We start from the raw sequence: 16739 nt of genomic DNA on the forward strand, positions 1-16739 counted from the left end.
AATGGCATAGTGTTTGGCAAAGGTGAAGTTTGACAACCATGCGGCAGCCCTACAAATGTCTTTTAGCGGGACGCCTTTCAAGAATGCAGTCGATGTAGCCACTACACGCGTTGAATGCGCTGTCAGTTTTGGCAATAGTGGTCTACTGTGTAGAGCATAGCATTCCTTTATGCAGTTCACTATGATTGACGAAATGCGCTGTGCTGACAACGGGTGACCCTTAGAACGATTGGCTGTAGACACGAATAGCGTGTTTGTCTTCCTGATGGACCTAGTCCTCTCTATGTAGAAGGCCAGGGCACGCCTGATGTCCAGAGCTTCTAACCGAGCTTGCTCTGCCGAGACATGGGGCTTTGGGTAGAAAATGGGCAGTACTATCGCTTCATTGATATGAAATCGTGAATTCACTTTCGGGAGGAAAGTGGGTTGAGGTCGTAAGATGACTCCTTGATCGGTAAACACTGTGTATGGGGGTAAAGCGGATAAGGCAGCCAGTTCACCAACCCGTCTTGCAGAGGTTATCGCAATGAGAAAGGTAACTTTCATCGTGAGAGTGCGCAGGTCGCATGTCACCAAAGGCTCGAAGGGTTTCTGCGTTAACATGTTAAGAACTAGCTCCAAATCCCATGGTCACGCTGGCTGCGCGTGGTGTGGAAAAAGATTAGCCAAGCCTTTCATGAAGCGCCGCATCATCGGGTGAGAGAAAACTGAATAACCATCCACAGCATGGTGCAACGCAGTGATTGCAGCAATGTGCACTTTAATGGAGGCGCAGCTGAGAGAGGAGCTCTTGAGCTGCACGAGGTAGTCTAGGATACAGTGAATGGGCACGGAGTAGGGGTCCAGGCATGCCAACGAGCACCATGCAGAAAACCGTGCCCATTTGTGAAGGTAGGTGGATCTTGTGGATAACTTTCTGCTATGTAGAAGAATGTGTTTGACCTCTTGTGAACAGATAATGTGTTTGTTGGAACCATGCAGTCAGTGCCAGAATCTCAATGTGGGGGTGGAATAGCTGTTGATTGCTCTGGAAAAGAAGGTTGTGCCTCTTGGGCAAAGGGAATGGACGACGCGCTGACATTTGATGGAAGTAAGGAAACCACATTTGTCTTGGCCAAAAGGGAGTTATCAGGATTACCGTGGCTTTGTCCATTAGTATCTTCTGTAGTACTCTGGGGATTAGAGGTGTGGGAGGGAACGCATACAGCAGTTGATGGCTCCAATTGTATAGGAAAGCATCTCCCTTGGAGCTCTGTCCCATTCCTGCCCTTGAACAGTATTGGGGACATTTGGCATTCATGCAGGTCGCGAACAGGTCCACTGCCGGGAATCCCCAAGTACGGAATATGGTTGAGAGGACGTCCGGGTGAAGCTCCCATTCGTGCTTCACAGAAAAATGCCTGCTCAGTGCATCGGCCATAGTGTTCTGTTGACCGGGTAAGTATTCTGCAATCAGGGAGATTTTGTGGTGGATGTACCAACTCCATAGAGCAATCGCCTCGGCGCAAAGCGACCGGGATCGGGCCCCGCCCTGCCTGTTTATATAGTATACTGTAGTCATGTTGTCGGTAAGAATTCGGATGGTTTGAGCACGAATCTTTGGGAGAAAGGGACGACCGGCATTGCGCACCGCTCGCAGTTCTAGGAAATTGATATGCATCATCGACTCCGCCGGGGACCAAAGTCCTTGCACTTGATTGTGCTGCAGATGTGCACCCCAGCCCAGCAAAGATGCGTCGGTGGTCAGTTGTATTGTCGGTTGTTGGCGATGAAATGGAACACCCGACATCAGCTTTTTGGGAACTGTCCACCAGACTAAAGAATTTCTGACGTGCGTAGGAATTGATACTCGTTTGTGGACATCTAGAACATTTGGAGTGTAAACAGTAGCTATTCAGTGCTGGAGACAACGCAAGTGCAGTCTCGCATGTTCAACGATGTATGTCGTGGCTGCCATGTGTCCCAAAAGCTGAAGACATTGTAGGACTGAGGGCTTGGGACTGGTGGTGATGGCCTGTATGAGATCTTGCATTGCTTGAAATCTGGTTATTGGTAATAGAGCACGAGCTGTGGTTGAGTCGAGTTGTGCGCCTATGAATTGTATCGATTGGTGTGGCGTCATGGCCGACTTTGGGATGTTGATGATCAGGCCCAAGGTTTCGAAAACTGCTTTTGTGAGGTGTGTCAGGCGCAGCACCTCTGCCACTGAAGACGCTCTGATTAGGCAGATGTCCGGGTAAGGGAATATTATTACACTGAGACGACGTAGGTAAGCTGTTACTACTGCCAGCGTCTTGGAGAAAACCCTGGGAGCCGATGAGAGACCGAAGGGCAGGACCCTGTATTGAAAATGGCCTACGCCTAATTGAAAATGTAGAAATAGTCTGTGAGCAGGGTGTATCGTTACATGGATGTAGGCGTCCTGTAGATCGATGGACGTGTACCAATCTCCGCTGTGAAGGGCTGGAATGATAGTGGCTAGGGTAACCATCCTGAAGCGGTACCTGAGCAGATATTGATTTAGTCCTCTGAGGTCGAGAATCGGTCTCCATCCCCCTGATTTTTTCTCTGTTAGAAAATATCGGGAATAGAACCCCCGTCCCCTGAACTCTTTTGGTACTGTTCCTATTGCTCCGATGGTGAGTAGTTGATCGACCTCTTGTTTTAAGAGAAAATATCGGGAATAGAACCCCCGTCCCCTGAACTCTTTTGGTACTGTTCCTATTGCTCCGATGGTGAGTAGTCGATCGACCTCTTGTTTTAAGAGAGTCTCGTGAGATGGGTCCCTGAAAAGGGAAGGGGTGAGGGAGTTGGGAGGGGGTAAAGTCGTGAATGGAATGGTATGCCCTAGCGTGATCGTTTGCAGCACCCATCTGTCGATGGTGATGAGACCACCGGTGTTGGAAGGGTCTCGGGCGATGGTGGAATAATGCCTGAGGAGGGTTGGGATGGGTGTTCAGCAGAATGATGTACAGTCCCTCGACAGAGATGTCAAACTTGTTGCTAGGTATTTAGACGGCCAGATGTTTTTGGCTGAGGTCTTCTTTTCTGCTGGCACTGCCGGCTGCGTTGCTGGTCCTGCTGCCTGTATTGAGATGGTTGGAAGGTAAACGGTCTTTGTCTCTGATAGGGAGTAAACCTCTTTAGACGAAAAGGAGGCATATACAACCCTAAAGTCTTGAGTGTGGTTCTTGAATCTTTACCAGAATGAAGCACCTGATCGGTTTTGTCCGAGAAAAGATTCTGCCTATCGAAGGGTAGGTCCTGGACTTTGGCAAGAAGGTCTTTAGGAACTGCAGCCTGATGCAGCAAAGAGGCCCTGTGCACGACCACGGATGTGGCTGTGGTACGCGCTGCAGTGTCTGCCGTGTCCAAAGCTATGTGGAGAGCTGTTCTGGAAGCCGCATAGCCTTCTTGGACCACTAATTTGAGGACCTCCCTCTTGCTCTCAGGTAGATGTTCCAATAGGGGCACTAATTTGGAATAGTTATCAAAGCTATAATTAGCTAATAGTGCAGAATAATTTGCCATACGGAGCGTAAGGGTAGCCAATGAGTAGACCTTTCGTGCGAATAGGTCTAACTGTTTCATGTCCCTGTCCGGCACATTCAGTCTTTGTTGTGGGCCCCTCATTCTTTGCTGGGCTGCATCGGCAACTAGAGAATTCAGTTGGGAATGAGAGAAAAGAAACTCCATCCCTTTGGCCGGGACATAATATTTTTTTATCTGCTTTTTTGTTAGTGGCCGGTGCAGAAGCCGGCAATTGCCATATATCGTCAACAATCTCAAGGATGGCATCATCCAGAGGGAGAGCCACCTTGGCCTGATGTGAAGGGTGAAGGTTCCTGAGGAGATGGTGGGACTTCTGTTGGACTTCTGCAATCTGCACATTCTGTGACGCCACCACTCTCCTGAAAAGGTCCTGAAATTGTCGGAGATCGTCTGACGGTGATGTGTCTTCCTGGAATACTGCATCATCCGGCGAGGAAGAGGACTGGGCGGTGGGAGATCGATCTTGTGACTGGTCCTGAATGGTATGTTGTTGCAGGACCTGTGGCTCGGGTGGCTGGGCAGGCGGGATACCTGATGGAGTTGGTGGTCTGGCTGCTGACGGTAAGGGTTGACACTCCCTGCTGGGTGGTGTGTGCGACCGGTGCAGAGAATACGATATCGAGGAACGTCATGTAGAAGAATGAGAGTAATGCCTGTAATAACGGTGGTGTTCCAGTGACCCATGGTAATATCGGGAGCAATGCAGTGATCTGCTATAGTAGCGGGCCCCGTGGGAGGTATAGTACCCATAGCGACTGGAGCCTGATGGAGACCTAGGAGATCGGGACTGTTCCCTGGATCTCGGAGTTAGTGGAGGTGACCGGCGATAATGGCGATAATTGGCGAGATCTGTGGAGAGCGGTAGGCCCTCTGCGAGTGTCTCATGGAGTGGGCTGAGCACCCTGATGAAGGAGAAGGCGGTTCCAGTGAGAATTGGATGTTTTCCGGTGTGGGAGATGGTATAACGATTCTCCGAGACCTTCGATGAGCGGTTATAGCAGTGTGTCCGACAGAAGGTCGTGTAGACTGTAGCTCTCCTTCAGTCGGTGCCGGTGGTGCCGCGTCAGAAGGCGGAGAGCCTTGTGGGAGAGCAGACTCCCGAGCCGGGGTGAGTTCCCGCACCGAAGAGTCACTCAGTGCCGGCGAATTACTCGGTGCCAGTGAGGGGCATGGTGCCGAGGGGCGACATGGTGCCGGCGGCGCGCTCCGTGCCGGAGGTTCGTTCGGTGCCGTTGTAGAAGTCGGTGCCATAAGAGCAGTTGTAGGCGGTGCGGAGGGTGTTTTTGGTGCTGCATGCGCCGTCAGCGCCGGGGAAGGCTTCGGTGCCGACAATAACTTAGGTGCCGGAATAGTTGCGGGCTGCGGAACCGAAGTGCTGCGGCAGTGCTTTGCCTTAGAAGGGCCATGCACGCCCGAGGTGCCCGGCTTGTCCCCCACGCTAACATGCGTCAGGGGAAGGGAACGAGAAGGCGATGGTCTTTTCTTCACCTTCTTTGGGAACGGCTTAGCTGAGGGGACAGGAAGCGATATGGGAGTTGCCCCATCTTGTGGCTGTAATGCCCTGTCGAAGAGGAGCATTTTGAGCCTCATGTCCCTGTCCTTCCTCGCTCTCGTGGTGAGTTTGGAGCAATGAGGGCACTTCTGGGGTATGTGCCCCTCGCCCAGACACCTGATGCAGAGAGCGTGACCGTCAGAGGCAGGCATTGCTTCCCGGCACGAGCTGCACTTTTTAAATCCAGGTGATCCTGGCATGGTTGCCTCTGTCTGCCTCTGACTGGAGTCAGGGGAAAAACTATTTACAGATAACTTGAGGAAAATATATATATATTTTTTAAACTAGAACGACTATGACTAATAACTAACTATAGTAACTGGAAAGAACTAACTATGAACTAATCTAACTAAATCTAGTGAGTTCTTCCTCCCTCTCACTGGGTGTGTCTAGACTACATGCCTCCTTCGACGGAGGCATGTAGATTAGCCAGATCGGAAGAGGGAAATGAAGCCGCGATTAAAATAATCGCGGCTTCATTTAAATTTAAATGGCTGCCCCGATCTGCCGATCAGCTGTTTGTCGGCAGATCGGGGGAGTCTGGACGCGATGCCCCGACAAAGAAGCCTTTCTTCATCGACACAGGTAAGCCTCGTGAAACCAGGCTTACCTGTGTCGATGAAGAAAGGCTTCTTTGTCGGGGCATCGCGTCCAGACTCCCCCGATCTGCCGACAAACAGCTGATCGGCAGATCGGGGCAGCCATTTAAATTTAAATGAAGCCGCGATTATTTTAATCGCGGCTTCATTTCCCTCTTCCGATCTGGCTAATCTACATGCCTCCGTCGAAGGAGGCATGTAGTCTAGACACACCCACTCTGACAGAGTTTGAGGAGAAACGGTATTCTGTCCGCGGCCGAGGACAGTCAGGAGGAACTGGCGGGAGCCGGACCGCGCGAACGCAAACGGCGCGAAAAGGCACGAGCCGCACTTCGCACATGCGTAGTCCAGCAGACTACGGCTAGGAAAGTTCTCCGATCTGCGGCACCGGGACAAGCCCGACACCTATAGTGGAGCACCCACGGGACACTGCTCGAAGAAGAACAATCTTATTCAGACATAAATCTTTAACACTAACAAGGGAGAACCTAAAAGAATGGTAAAATAAACTGAATTTTAGTACAACAATTTTTTTTGTACATCTGTAAAGTCCCTGTTTAAATGTGATATACCTTTCAGCCTCATTCAAATGTCCTATAGTCTCCATCTGAAAAGTTTTGTGACTCAGTTATGTCAATTTTTCACTCTGAGGACATGTATACAGCTGATTCAGGCTTGCGGATAAGTGACTATTTAATTGCAGTGTAGGGATTTGGATTTGGATTGGAGCCAAAGCTCTGGGATCCCCCCCTCTTGCAGCGTCATAGAACCCAAACTTAAGCCCATGCCTGAATTACTATACAGTACAATTAAAAATCCCCTTAACCTGAATCCCACAAACATGAGTCAGCTGATATGGGCCAACCATAAGTATTTAATTGCAGTGTAGACATATTCTGAGACAAGCTAAAGGTGTTAGGCTCTAGCCAAATAGGAGGCATGAACCAATCTTTTCATTTATGAAGGCCATAGTCCTTTCTCCAATGTCTATGCACACTTCTCCCCAGGCTCCAAAGGGGAAGTTCTCTCTCACCAACTCGTGAAGATACAGACAACTCCAAAACAGTAGCAGGTACCCTCACTAGATTTCAAGCCCAAGCTATTACTTTTGCCCTATTATAGATATATAATGAGATCGGTTTTTCATAAGAACATAGAAAAAGCCATACCTGGTCAGACCAAAGATTCAGCTAGCCCAGTATTCTGTCTTGTCACAGGAGCCAGTGTCAGGTGACCCAAAAGGAATGACTAAAACAGGTAATCTTCATTTGATTCATTCCCTGTCATTCATTCCCAACTTCTGGCAAGCAGGGGTTAAGAACACCATTCCTACCCATCCTGGCTAATAGCCAATGATGAACCTAACCTCCACATATTTATCTTTTTTGGACCCTCTTATGTTCTTGGGGGAGTGGCTCTCCACATTGGAGAGGACCATGGGAGTGCATGTGGCCCCACGTGCTCCCCCATGCATCGCCTCTACCTCTATGTATATCTTCAGGCACCTAAATATCATTAAAAATCAGGCCCTTATTTACTAATACAGATGGATAATCTTTTGCCCTATAATGGGCACAGTGCACAAGAATGTGAAACTGAATCTAAACAAAAGATATTTGAAAAGATACAGATGACTGAAGGAGAAGTGCACCACTGACTGAAGCTACTTTAATGGAAGCTGGCATAACTTATTATTTGCTGTTATTTAAAGAAGTGATGACTGAGTACTGATGAATATTTTCTCACTTGTTTCAGAGACCAAATTATCCAGAAGAAATGTTATATTTGCCAATTTGCATCATCCTTACTGGATGCTGTTAAGCAGTTCAAAAGCCTTATTTTGTGTGATACCTGAATCTCTGACCACCAAAATACCCATACATCATTTCTCCTACAGCTAGTTTTCACAAAACCCTTCAACAACGATCAAATGCACCATATAAGTTGTACAGAATGATAATTATTGTGGATTTAAATTCCACACAGATCTACTAAAGAATTCCAGACCCACAAGAAAATCACTTTGAAAATAATCTGAATTTACAGCCATAATTCCCAAATTAAATATAGATTTTAATCTCGATGGCTACGTCTAGACTGGCATGATTTTCCGGAAATGCTTTTAACGGAAAAGTTTTCCGTTAAAAGCATTTTAGGAAAAAGCGCTTCTAGATTGGCACGGACGCTTTTCCGCAAAAGCACTTTTTGCGGAAAAGTGTCCGTGGCCAATCTAGATGCGCTTTTGCGCAAAAGGACTTTTGCCCGAACGGGAACAGCATAGTATTTCCGCAAAAAGCACTGATTTCTTACAGTAGGAAGTCAGTGCTTTTGTGGAAATTCAAGCGGCCAGTGTAGACAGCTGGCAAGATTTTCCAGAAAAGCGGCTGATTTTTCGGAAAAACTGGCCAGTCTAGACACAGCCTATTAGTTCTCCTAAAACAAGAAAATGCCTTTAACCTTAAAATCTGTTTTTTAAATCTTTGTAAATTAAAAATATTTTAAACTGTAAATCTTTGAAAGCAACAGTTAAACTACTACTCCTTGTTATTGCAAAGCAATCTACCATGGGTAAAAGAACAGCTCACAGGTAATTTTAAGGCAATTAAATGTGCCAGTGTGTTTTCATAAAATCTGTCACTCAAACACCAGTATGAAATGGAATCTGAACATTGAAGGGAATGTGCAGGTAGAAGGAAGTTTTGGGTCAGGTGTGTGGGTATTTATTCATTAATCTGACTGGCATCTTACAGAGGATAAAGGAAGACTATTAGTGGATCTCCAGTACAAAGGGACAGTCTATGAACTTGCAGGCACACTCAGGAAATAACTGCCAATGTTCTCCATTTAATTAATCATCAGAAAGCAAAACTGATACAGTAAAGAAGCCAGCTCTGTGAGCGGTTGTGAATGGAAGCCAAACAAGACAATTTCAGTGTAGTCTGGAAAATCTGAGAGATTTATTTTAAGCAGGTCAAAGACAGATAATGCCACTGAGGTTAAAGCTAGAAATAAACTGCATATTAAAGGTTCAAAATATGACTCCAATACACTAAATTGATTGAGCAAAAGAAATACACTTGAACTCTGCATGCTTTTCTATCAGCAAAGTCTTCACTCGTATTATGAATGGCAATCAACAGTTTAGTCTTTAACCCAGTGGTTTACTGTCTTTTCGTGTATGCAATAGACTGGTGTATGGGCTCCATGGAAAACTCCACAACCCTTTCTGCCATGGCAGTATCTCAGCTTTCTTTTGTTCATTCTCTCTTTCCTCTCCTCACTCTTCCTTTTTCTAGGATTTTTAACAACCCCATTCATCTTCTTCCCTCCTTTTCTGCTTCCTATTTTTATGCAGTTTTGCTTGCTTATGTTTGGAGCCCTTTCCTTCTGCTTGTTTCTCCCCCTATTGGAAATGGGGGTGTCCATCAGAAATCTGACCTGATGCTGAATACGAGACACCTGGTAAATGTATTCGTATTCAGGCATGTTCAATAGCAATCAGAACTATGCAGTACAAATGCTCAAATGTAGTTGACTAAGCCTGTTAAAAAGAAAGCACATTCCCATACACCTCTCTAACACAGGGATAGGGTGACAGACCAAACTAACCCAACTCTCCCTATCCAGTTCTCTCCACCCTCTATGCCTGGCTGGGCCCCTGGGACAGACCCACCTCTCCTGGTAGACATTGCATCTTCAAGGCAACATGTGGGGGGCACACAGGGTCATAGGCACCCCCAGGGCTGGCCTTAGGCTGATTCGCCCGATTCCCCTGAATGGGACCCCGCACCTGAAAGGGCCCCTCGCCCTGAACCTGGAAGTGTGCCGGGCGTCATGGGCAGCGAGTGAATATTCAGAGCCGGGGCCCTGCTTCAGCAATATCTGGAGCTGGGTCTGTCCCCTGGCACTGCCTGGAGCGGGCTCCGGCCCCCACCACCCGGCCATCCTTGCTGTGCGCGACTTTCAGTGCGGATCTCCCTCGCCGGCTGCTGCCATGCATGGCGTTCCCATGAGCGGGGATACACCTGGGCATGACATGACGTCACGGCCCGGGACTTTAAAACTCTTCGGCGCCACATTGTGCTGCGTGGTCTAGTTCTGAGTTTGGAGTCCGGGGCCTGAGTGCAGACTCCGGTCCCACAAAGTGGAAGGCAGAAGGTAGGGAGAGGGAAAACTAGGGGAAGGGGGTGGAGAGGGAGCGGTTTGTGTAGATGGGGGAGGGGCTTGTGTGGAAGGGGAGGAGGGAGAGGAAGGGGGGCTTGTGGGGAGCGGGAGAGACAAATGCCAGGGGGCCAAGTGCAGACAATGAGGAAAAGGGAGGAGGGGAGGTGTCAGTGGGAGGGAGGACAGGGTGATGCTGGGAGAGGAGAGGAGATAGAAAGGTCATTGAGGGCTAGAGAGGGGAGGAGGAGGTGCTGGGAGAAGGCTTGAAAGAAGCGGTGGGCATGAGAAAGGTAGGGATGGAGCAAGTCATGTGTGAGGGCACAGAGGGCCAGGAGAGGAACGGGGGCAGTGGGTGGTGAGGGGGTGGGCATCAGGGAAAGAGAGGGCAAAGGGGGCAGGGGCAGTGAGGGAAGGGGGAGGCACCAGGAGGGTACAGGGCTAAAGGAAGGTGCAGGTGCTAGGGGATTCTGGGGGTGAAGCAGAAGGGCAGACACCTTCAGGGGAGGGATCAGCACCAGAGGAGAGAGGCAGGGCAGGTGTGTAGAGGGAGGTGTTAGGAGAGGGGATGAGGAGGAGTAGCTCTCATGATCAGAATGGGGCTACTGGAGGAGTGGGCACGGGGGAGAGAAGGGCTGGTGGAGGGGCGCAGGTTGAAGGAGGGCCGAGGGCAGTGAGAAGGGCAGGAATCAGAATAGCCCAGGGGCGGGGGGGGGGGGGGGCAGCAGGCACCAGGGGAGGAGACAGGGCAGCAGAGGGAAAAGGGAGAGGTTTATAAGGTATTTATTAATATCTTGGGTGCCACAGTGGCACATCCAAACAAGCCCCATGAACTCAATACTGGTGCACAACACAAAATTCATTCTGCTCATGGGAGGAAACTCTTGGAGGGAACACTTCCCCCAGCTTCTCCGCCCCCGAGTTAATGTCACACACATTGGGTTAATGCAATTGCAGGATAGTTGCATGAGGGGGGTTTGGTGGGGGCCAAAATAATCCCTATTGTAGGAGGATGATGGGGAAAGTCCTTAGAAAGGGGTCACATGACACCTTTTACTTCTGGTCATGTGTCCATCTTGCTCCGAGAGTGTTACCTCCAGGGGCCTGGCTAATGGGAGTCAAGGGGTGTGGCTAATGGGGGTTAGGGACGTGGTTAACAGGGGTCAGGGTATGGCTAATGGGGGTCAAATAGTAAATTTTAAAAAAAATTCTTTGATGTGAAAAAGTGGGCCATTCTCAACCCATTTCCCAGGCCTATTTTGATTGCCAGTCGCCCCTGGTGGCACATTTGCATTCTTCTTCACACAGCATTAAGACATAAACTGTCCTTTTTCCTAACTAATTGCTCATGCAGTTTCTTACTCCTTCTAGTGAGTTACTCACGTGTAAACTTTGAGAACAAAGTCTTTTTCTTCCTTTAATTCAGAGATTGATTGAAGTACATCCATGATGCTCAATACTGCACAGCCATAGGGGCGACGATAATGTAGGTGGGAGGGACCCTTTTTGGAATCATTTAGAAGCATGCGACCTGAAACAGGCAGTGTGGTTAGAAATTAAAATGCAGCAATTATTTTTGCTCCTATCTTTCTGTTGCCTCTATGTAGGGCATATACATACATACACACAGTACAGAGCTTTCTAGGTACTGTATAGATATTCTAAACTTTCTGTGTCCCTCTTTTAATATTCTTACAAATATAAATCAACATTGTCAATTGCTACATAGAATTCTTTTAACTGGGACATTTCTGTCTATTATTCTTATTAAATTATTGTCCCATGAAGAGATGAGATTTCTTTAAACAGCCTCAAAAAAAAACCTGAAATAAAATATTGTACTTAATACAAATGCAAGAAATATTTATCTGGTATCTTCTCAATTAAAACACTAACATCTTAACACCTTGGCATTGGCTAAATACACCCCCATTAAGCAGATTTTTTGCTAATAACGTCTCAAAAAGCTGCCATTCCCATTTACTATAATTGGGCACACAGCAGAAAAAGAGTTCCCCGTGTTTATCCAGCTGCAAAATGATTTGCAATTCTGAATGACCAGGTATGCTGACATCATCTCCAAAATGTGAGCTTTATCACCCTCTTCCCAACATCTTGTATTCAAGGGTTAGAAGGGTATATGATTAATCTTCTCTTTCTAAATGTGTATTTACTAGGATGAGCGAATTTCCCTGTGCTGAATGTGAGACACCTGGTAAAATTACTCACATTCAGGAGAGCTCAATGGTAATCAGAACGATGCAGTACAAAAGCTCAAATTAACACCACGCTGACTGAGCCCCTGTTCAAAAGAAATACTGCGTAGCTGGAGTCGTTTTAGTTATGTTCTTAACTGTACAGTTTGCACAGGGCGAGGTGACATACGCACAGTCCCGTACACAGGAATGGGGGTGATTGACCGACCTAACCCAACCCTCCCTACCCAGTGCTCTCCACCCTCCACGCCTGGCTGGGCCCCCAGGACAAACTCGCCACTCCTGGTAGCTGGTGTTGCAGCTTCTCAAGGCAACACAGAGTCACAGGCACCCTCCTCACATTTCTGTCAAGGTTCACATCAGAACATGGCAAACAGCAACCTTTCGGCACTATGCAGGAGGGAAAGGGATGGGAGGTGCTTCTAGCTGAAGGATGGTGGAGGTGTGTTTAGGAATGACCTAGCCCATGTTTTTCCAGAGATCTTCTCTTCCCTTCCACTGACCCCTCCCCTTATGGTTAGAAGCAGCCCACACATTGTAGAAGGGCAGCTAACACCTCATGGGCAGCAAGGGGTTAAGCCTGAAGGATGCTCTGAGCACCAGCGCCCAGGGAACCTGGCTGCAGGGGCTTCAGCACACCCAACCAGAGAGGCGGCTCAACATGGGAGGGTGCCTAGGGGACATAGCAGCCCCTCACTCTCTGGGGACAAGGACTTAGGGGCAGGAAGCAGCATGTGAAGAGGAAGCTAAGTGCCCCTGCCCAGTGACCTGCAGGGTCAGGTCGCAAACAGGCTGGAAATAGCTTCCTCCCCACCACTCCAGAACTTAGTTGAGGGGCAGAGAAGCTTCCCCATGCCTGTGCCGTGTGGGCTTTGGCACACGCAGGACTTGGCTCCTTCAGGCCAGTGCCCTGAGATGGAGGGTCTTGAGCTTTCCTGGAGCACCAGCCAAGCCATGGAAATGGAAGAAGGAAGGAGCCTGACGGCCAGGCTGTGGATGAGTGCAGCGATTCAACCAGGGGCTAGTTCTCTGCACAGTGCCCTGAGTAGAATGCACCCAACCAGTGGGGATATGGTGGAGCAGCAGGGTGGGGGAGAGGCGAACAGGCACAGCAGGGAGAAGACAGTGAGAGGTGAAGCACGTAAAGGGCTGATGGGTGAGCAGCAGAGGTAACATGTAACCAGCACACCCCAGCCACCAGAGCAAGCAGCCAGTGCTGGCTGGAAATGGGGCAGGGAAGACGGGGGGGCGGGGGAGGAGGGGGAAGCCTGCTGGCCAAAAGATGGTACTCAGCAGGGACTGCATGGATGGACCAGCAGGCAAAGGGGACGGCCCTGCATGCTGTAGCTTTGCCTGATCACCAGCCTTTCACACTCATGCCCATTGTCAGCCACTGGTCCCGCTCAACTCGCTGCTAGTGGGAATGTAGCTGGTTAGCAATGATCCACATTGCAGAGGACCCACCAGTACTGATGGGAGGGAAGAGAAACAAAATATGGGATAATTTGCTCATTTTTTAAAAGTAGGGACACCTATAGAAGGGTTTTAATGCAGAACTGTCCCTTTAAAAACAGGACGTGGTCATCCTAGTATTTATCCATGTCTTATGTTCTAGATGAAGAAAATCACTGCCTAGCAATTCTAAATTGTATTAATACTTATCTATAGTACCACAGTTTGAACTTCTGTTTCTACAAAGAGGTAAGGTCCATGATGGAGCCTTCTAACGGTTAAACTTATCACAGTGTCAATTTAATATAAAATAGTTTTAAAAAATACTTCTCATTTTGAACTAATATAAGAAAATTAGTTAGCAAACCATACTGTACCTATTCGAATGACATGAGCAACTATGTACAAGTCTCTCTTCATGTCCTTGCTGCTGAGATCCTAACAAATTGGAAAAAAATATAGAAGTTAAAACAAGAACCACAACACACTTCTGAACTTAGAGCAGGTCTGCAACAACCCCCCCCCCCTCATAAATACAGGTTATACCTTTATAAACCGGAATTCTGTGGTTGTTCCAGGATCAGAGAGTCCAGGTGGACTGTGGAGGGTGGGGGGCAGAATGTGGCTCAGCTGGGCTGCGGGAGAGGGAAGGGGGAAACCCAGGGGGCAGGTTGGGGGGCCAGAAATGATCTCCCCTGGTCTGGAAAAATTCCTCATCTGGGACCAGTTAGTTCCTGACAGTGCTGGACCAGGAAGGTCCAACCTGTAGTAATATTTTTCACCTATTCAACTCCTTCCATTTTAAAATCTGTTTTACAAAGGTAGGAATGTTATAGATGAAGAAAAGCAAGGAACAGGTTATGATTTGATTAGCAATATAACCAAAAACCAATTGTGTGCACTGCCGGGTACCTGAGAATACATTTTCTGTAGTTACTCAGAGCCCTCTCCATCTGGTGTCCCATCTCTGGCCAATGAAGGTATTTGCTATAGGCAGCGGCAACAGGGCCATATGCCACTGTAGGCTATCATACCACCTCAGCCATAAGTGTATCCATCTTGGTCTTAAAACACAGGTTTTTGTCCCCAGTTCTCCCTTTGGAAGTTCCAGAACTTCACTCCTCTGATGGTCAGAAATCTGTGTGTAATTTCAAGACTGAATTTATTCACGGCCAATTTATATCCATTTGTTTGGGGCTTTTGGCCAATACTGGCCTCTAAATTGGCCTCTAAATTAAATAACTTGCCTTCCTCCCGGGCATTTATCCCTTTGATGTATTTGTAAAGAACAATCATATTTCCATCCAGCCTTTATTTTGTTAGGCTGAAACAAGTCAAGTTCCTTAAGTCTCCTCTCATAAAGTAGATTCCCCATTTTTCTGATCACCCTACTAGCCCTCCTCTATCTCCGTTCCAATTTTAATTAACCTCTCAAACACGGAAGCTCAGAGAAGCACAGTTTTCCAAATGAGATCTCACCACTACGTTCTATCATAGTAATAACACTTCTTTATCCCTACAGGAAATACCTTGTCTGTTGCATCCTAGGATTGCATTTGCCTTTTTTTCATGGTCACATAACATTGGCAGCTCACAGTCACCCAATACACCCAGGTGTTTCCTCTCCTCTCTCACTTCTAACTGCTATGTCCCTATAGCAAAAATTCTTGTTGTTTGTCCCTAAATTCATAACTTTGCACTACTAAATTTCATTTTATTTCTATTACTCCAGTTTTCAAAGTTGTCCAAATATTCTTATATGATATTCTGGTTTCTCCTTAATATGGCAGTACTTTCCAAATTTGTGTCATCTACAAATTTTATTAGCATATTCCCACTTTCTGTGGGAACATCAGTATTGAAAACAACCAATTTCCATAGAACTCCACAAGTAATTTCCCTCCATGCTGTCAATTCATGTTTCAAATTGATCCATTGTATTCTCCCCTTTAATTAGTTCCTTACCCATCTTTTAATTCTCATATTAATCCCCATCCTCTCCAATAGAACTAATATTTTCCTATCTGAAATGGAATCAAATGCTTTACTGAAATCCAGATAGATTAGCTAGGCTCTGTTTGCTTTGTCTAGAAAACCAGTTATCTCCTCAAAGAAAGAGATCAACTTAGTATGATATGATCTACCTTTGCAAATCTCCAGTCACAGGGCAGGATCCCTGAGTTTGCGGACTCATTAAAAAGTAGGGCTGTAAGTGATTAAAAATTAATCACGATTAATTGTGCAATTAAAAATTTAATCATGATTAATTGTGATGAATTGCACTATTGAACAATAATAGAATACCATGTATTTAAATATTTTGCATATGTTCCACATTTTCAAATACATTGATTTAAATTACAACACAGAATACAAAGTGTAGAGCGCTCAAGTACAAATATTTGCATCGTAAAAAAAATTAACTCATGATCACTCAAACCAAAGTTGTCTTCTACAACCAGTTCTTGTATGAGGTCCTCATTACTTACTAATCTGAAATCTAAAATGGCATCACTTTTTCTTGGTTATAGTGAAGAAATCTACTGGCTATCACATCCAGATATATGTGGCCTTACCATTATAAGTAGCACTTGTTCTCCAATTTATATCTGGATAATTAAAGTCTCCCATAATCACAAAATTACCAGCAGTATTTTAATTTAAAATTTTTTACAGAGGTCTCTATACATATTTAAATCAGATCCTAGGGATTTGTACCAGACACCAAGCGCTATACCAGTTCAGCTTCTTTTATCTTTCTTCTCCAAAGTAATTCTGATCCAAACAGATTCGGTTTCATCCATTCCATCTCTTCCAATTGCTTCCCAGAGTACCCCATTACTAATATGCAGTGCTACATCACTGCCTATCATCTTTATTTCTGTCTTTCCTGAATAGCACACACCTTTCAGTATCTGTGTTGCAGTCATGGCTATTATGCCATGTTCTTGTTGTAATACCTGGTTTCACTTCCTGCACAAGCAGTTCGAGTTCCTCCATTTTGTTACTCAGGCTCCTGGAACTGGTATACAGAGAGTTTAGTTGTTTCTAGTTGGCTTCACTCAGGTTCTTTTCCTGCTTAGGTACCATCATTTACTGCCAGAGTTGCCTACCTGACTGATACTGTCATTGGTACTATTCTTCATTACTGAATTCTCTTTTACTTAAGTTTCCTTCCTGCTCTGAATCAGGCCTGCAGATCACATA

General features: G+C 46.7%; 1 protein-coding gene across 8 annotated transcripts in view; it reads right to left on the reverse strand.

The window, feature by feature from the left end:
• DOCK3 (dedicator of cytokinesis 3) overlaps positions 1-16739 on the reverse strand; it is a 541072-nt gene that overhangs the window by 171808 nt on the left and 352525 nt on the right. For all 8 annotated transcript variants that reach the window (XM_089781050.1, XM_089781049.1, XM_089781053.1 and 5 more), the window contains exons 11-12: positions 13910-13970; positions 11248-11395 (exon numbers count right to left, since the gene is read on the reverse strand). In XM_089781050.1, coding sequence (XP_089637176.1) covers positions 11248-11395; positions 13910-13970 — 209 coding nt within the window. The remainder of the gene's footprint in view (positions 1-11247; positions 11396-13909; positions 13971-16739) is intronic.

The sequence above is a fragment of the Pelodiscus sinensis genome, chromosome 11 (assembly GCF_052426305.1).
Source record: "Pelodiscus sinensis isolate ZL-2025 chromosome 11, ASM5242630v1, whole genome shotgun sequence".
NCBI classification, from domain to species: Eukaryota; Metazoa; Chordata; order Testudines; family Trionychidae; genus Pelodiscus; species Pelodiscus sinensis.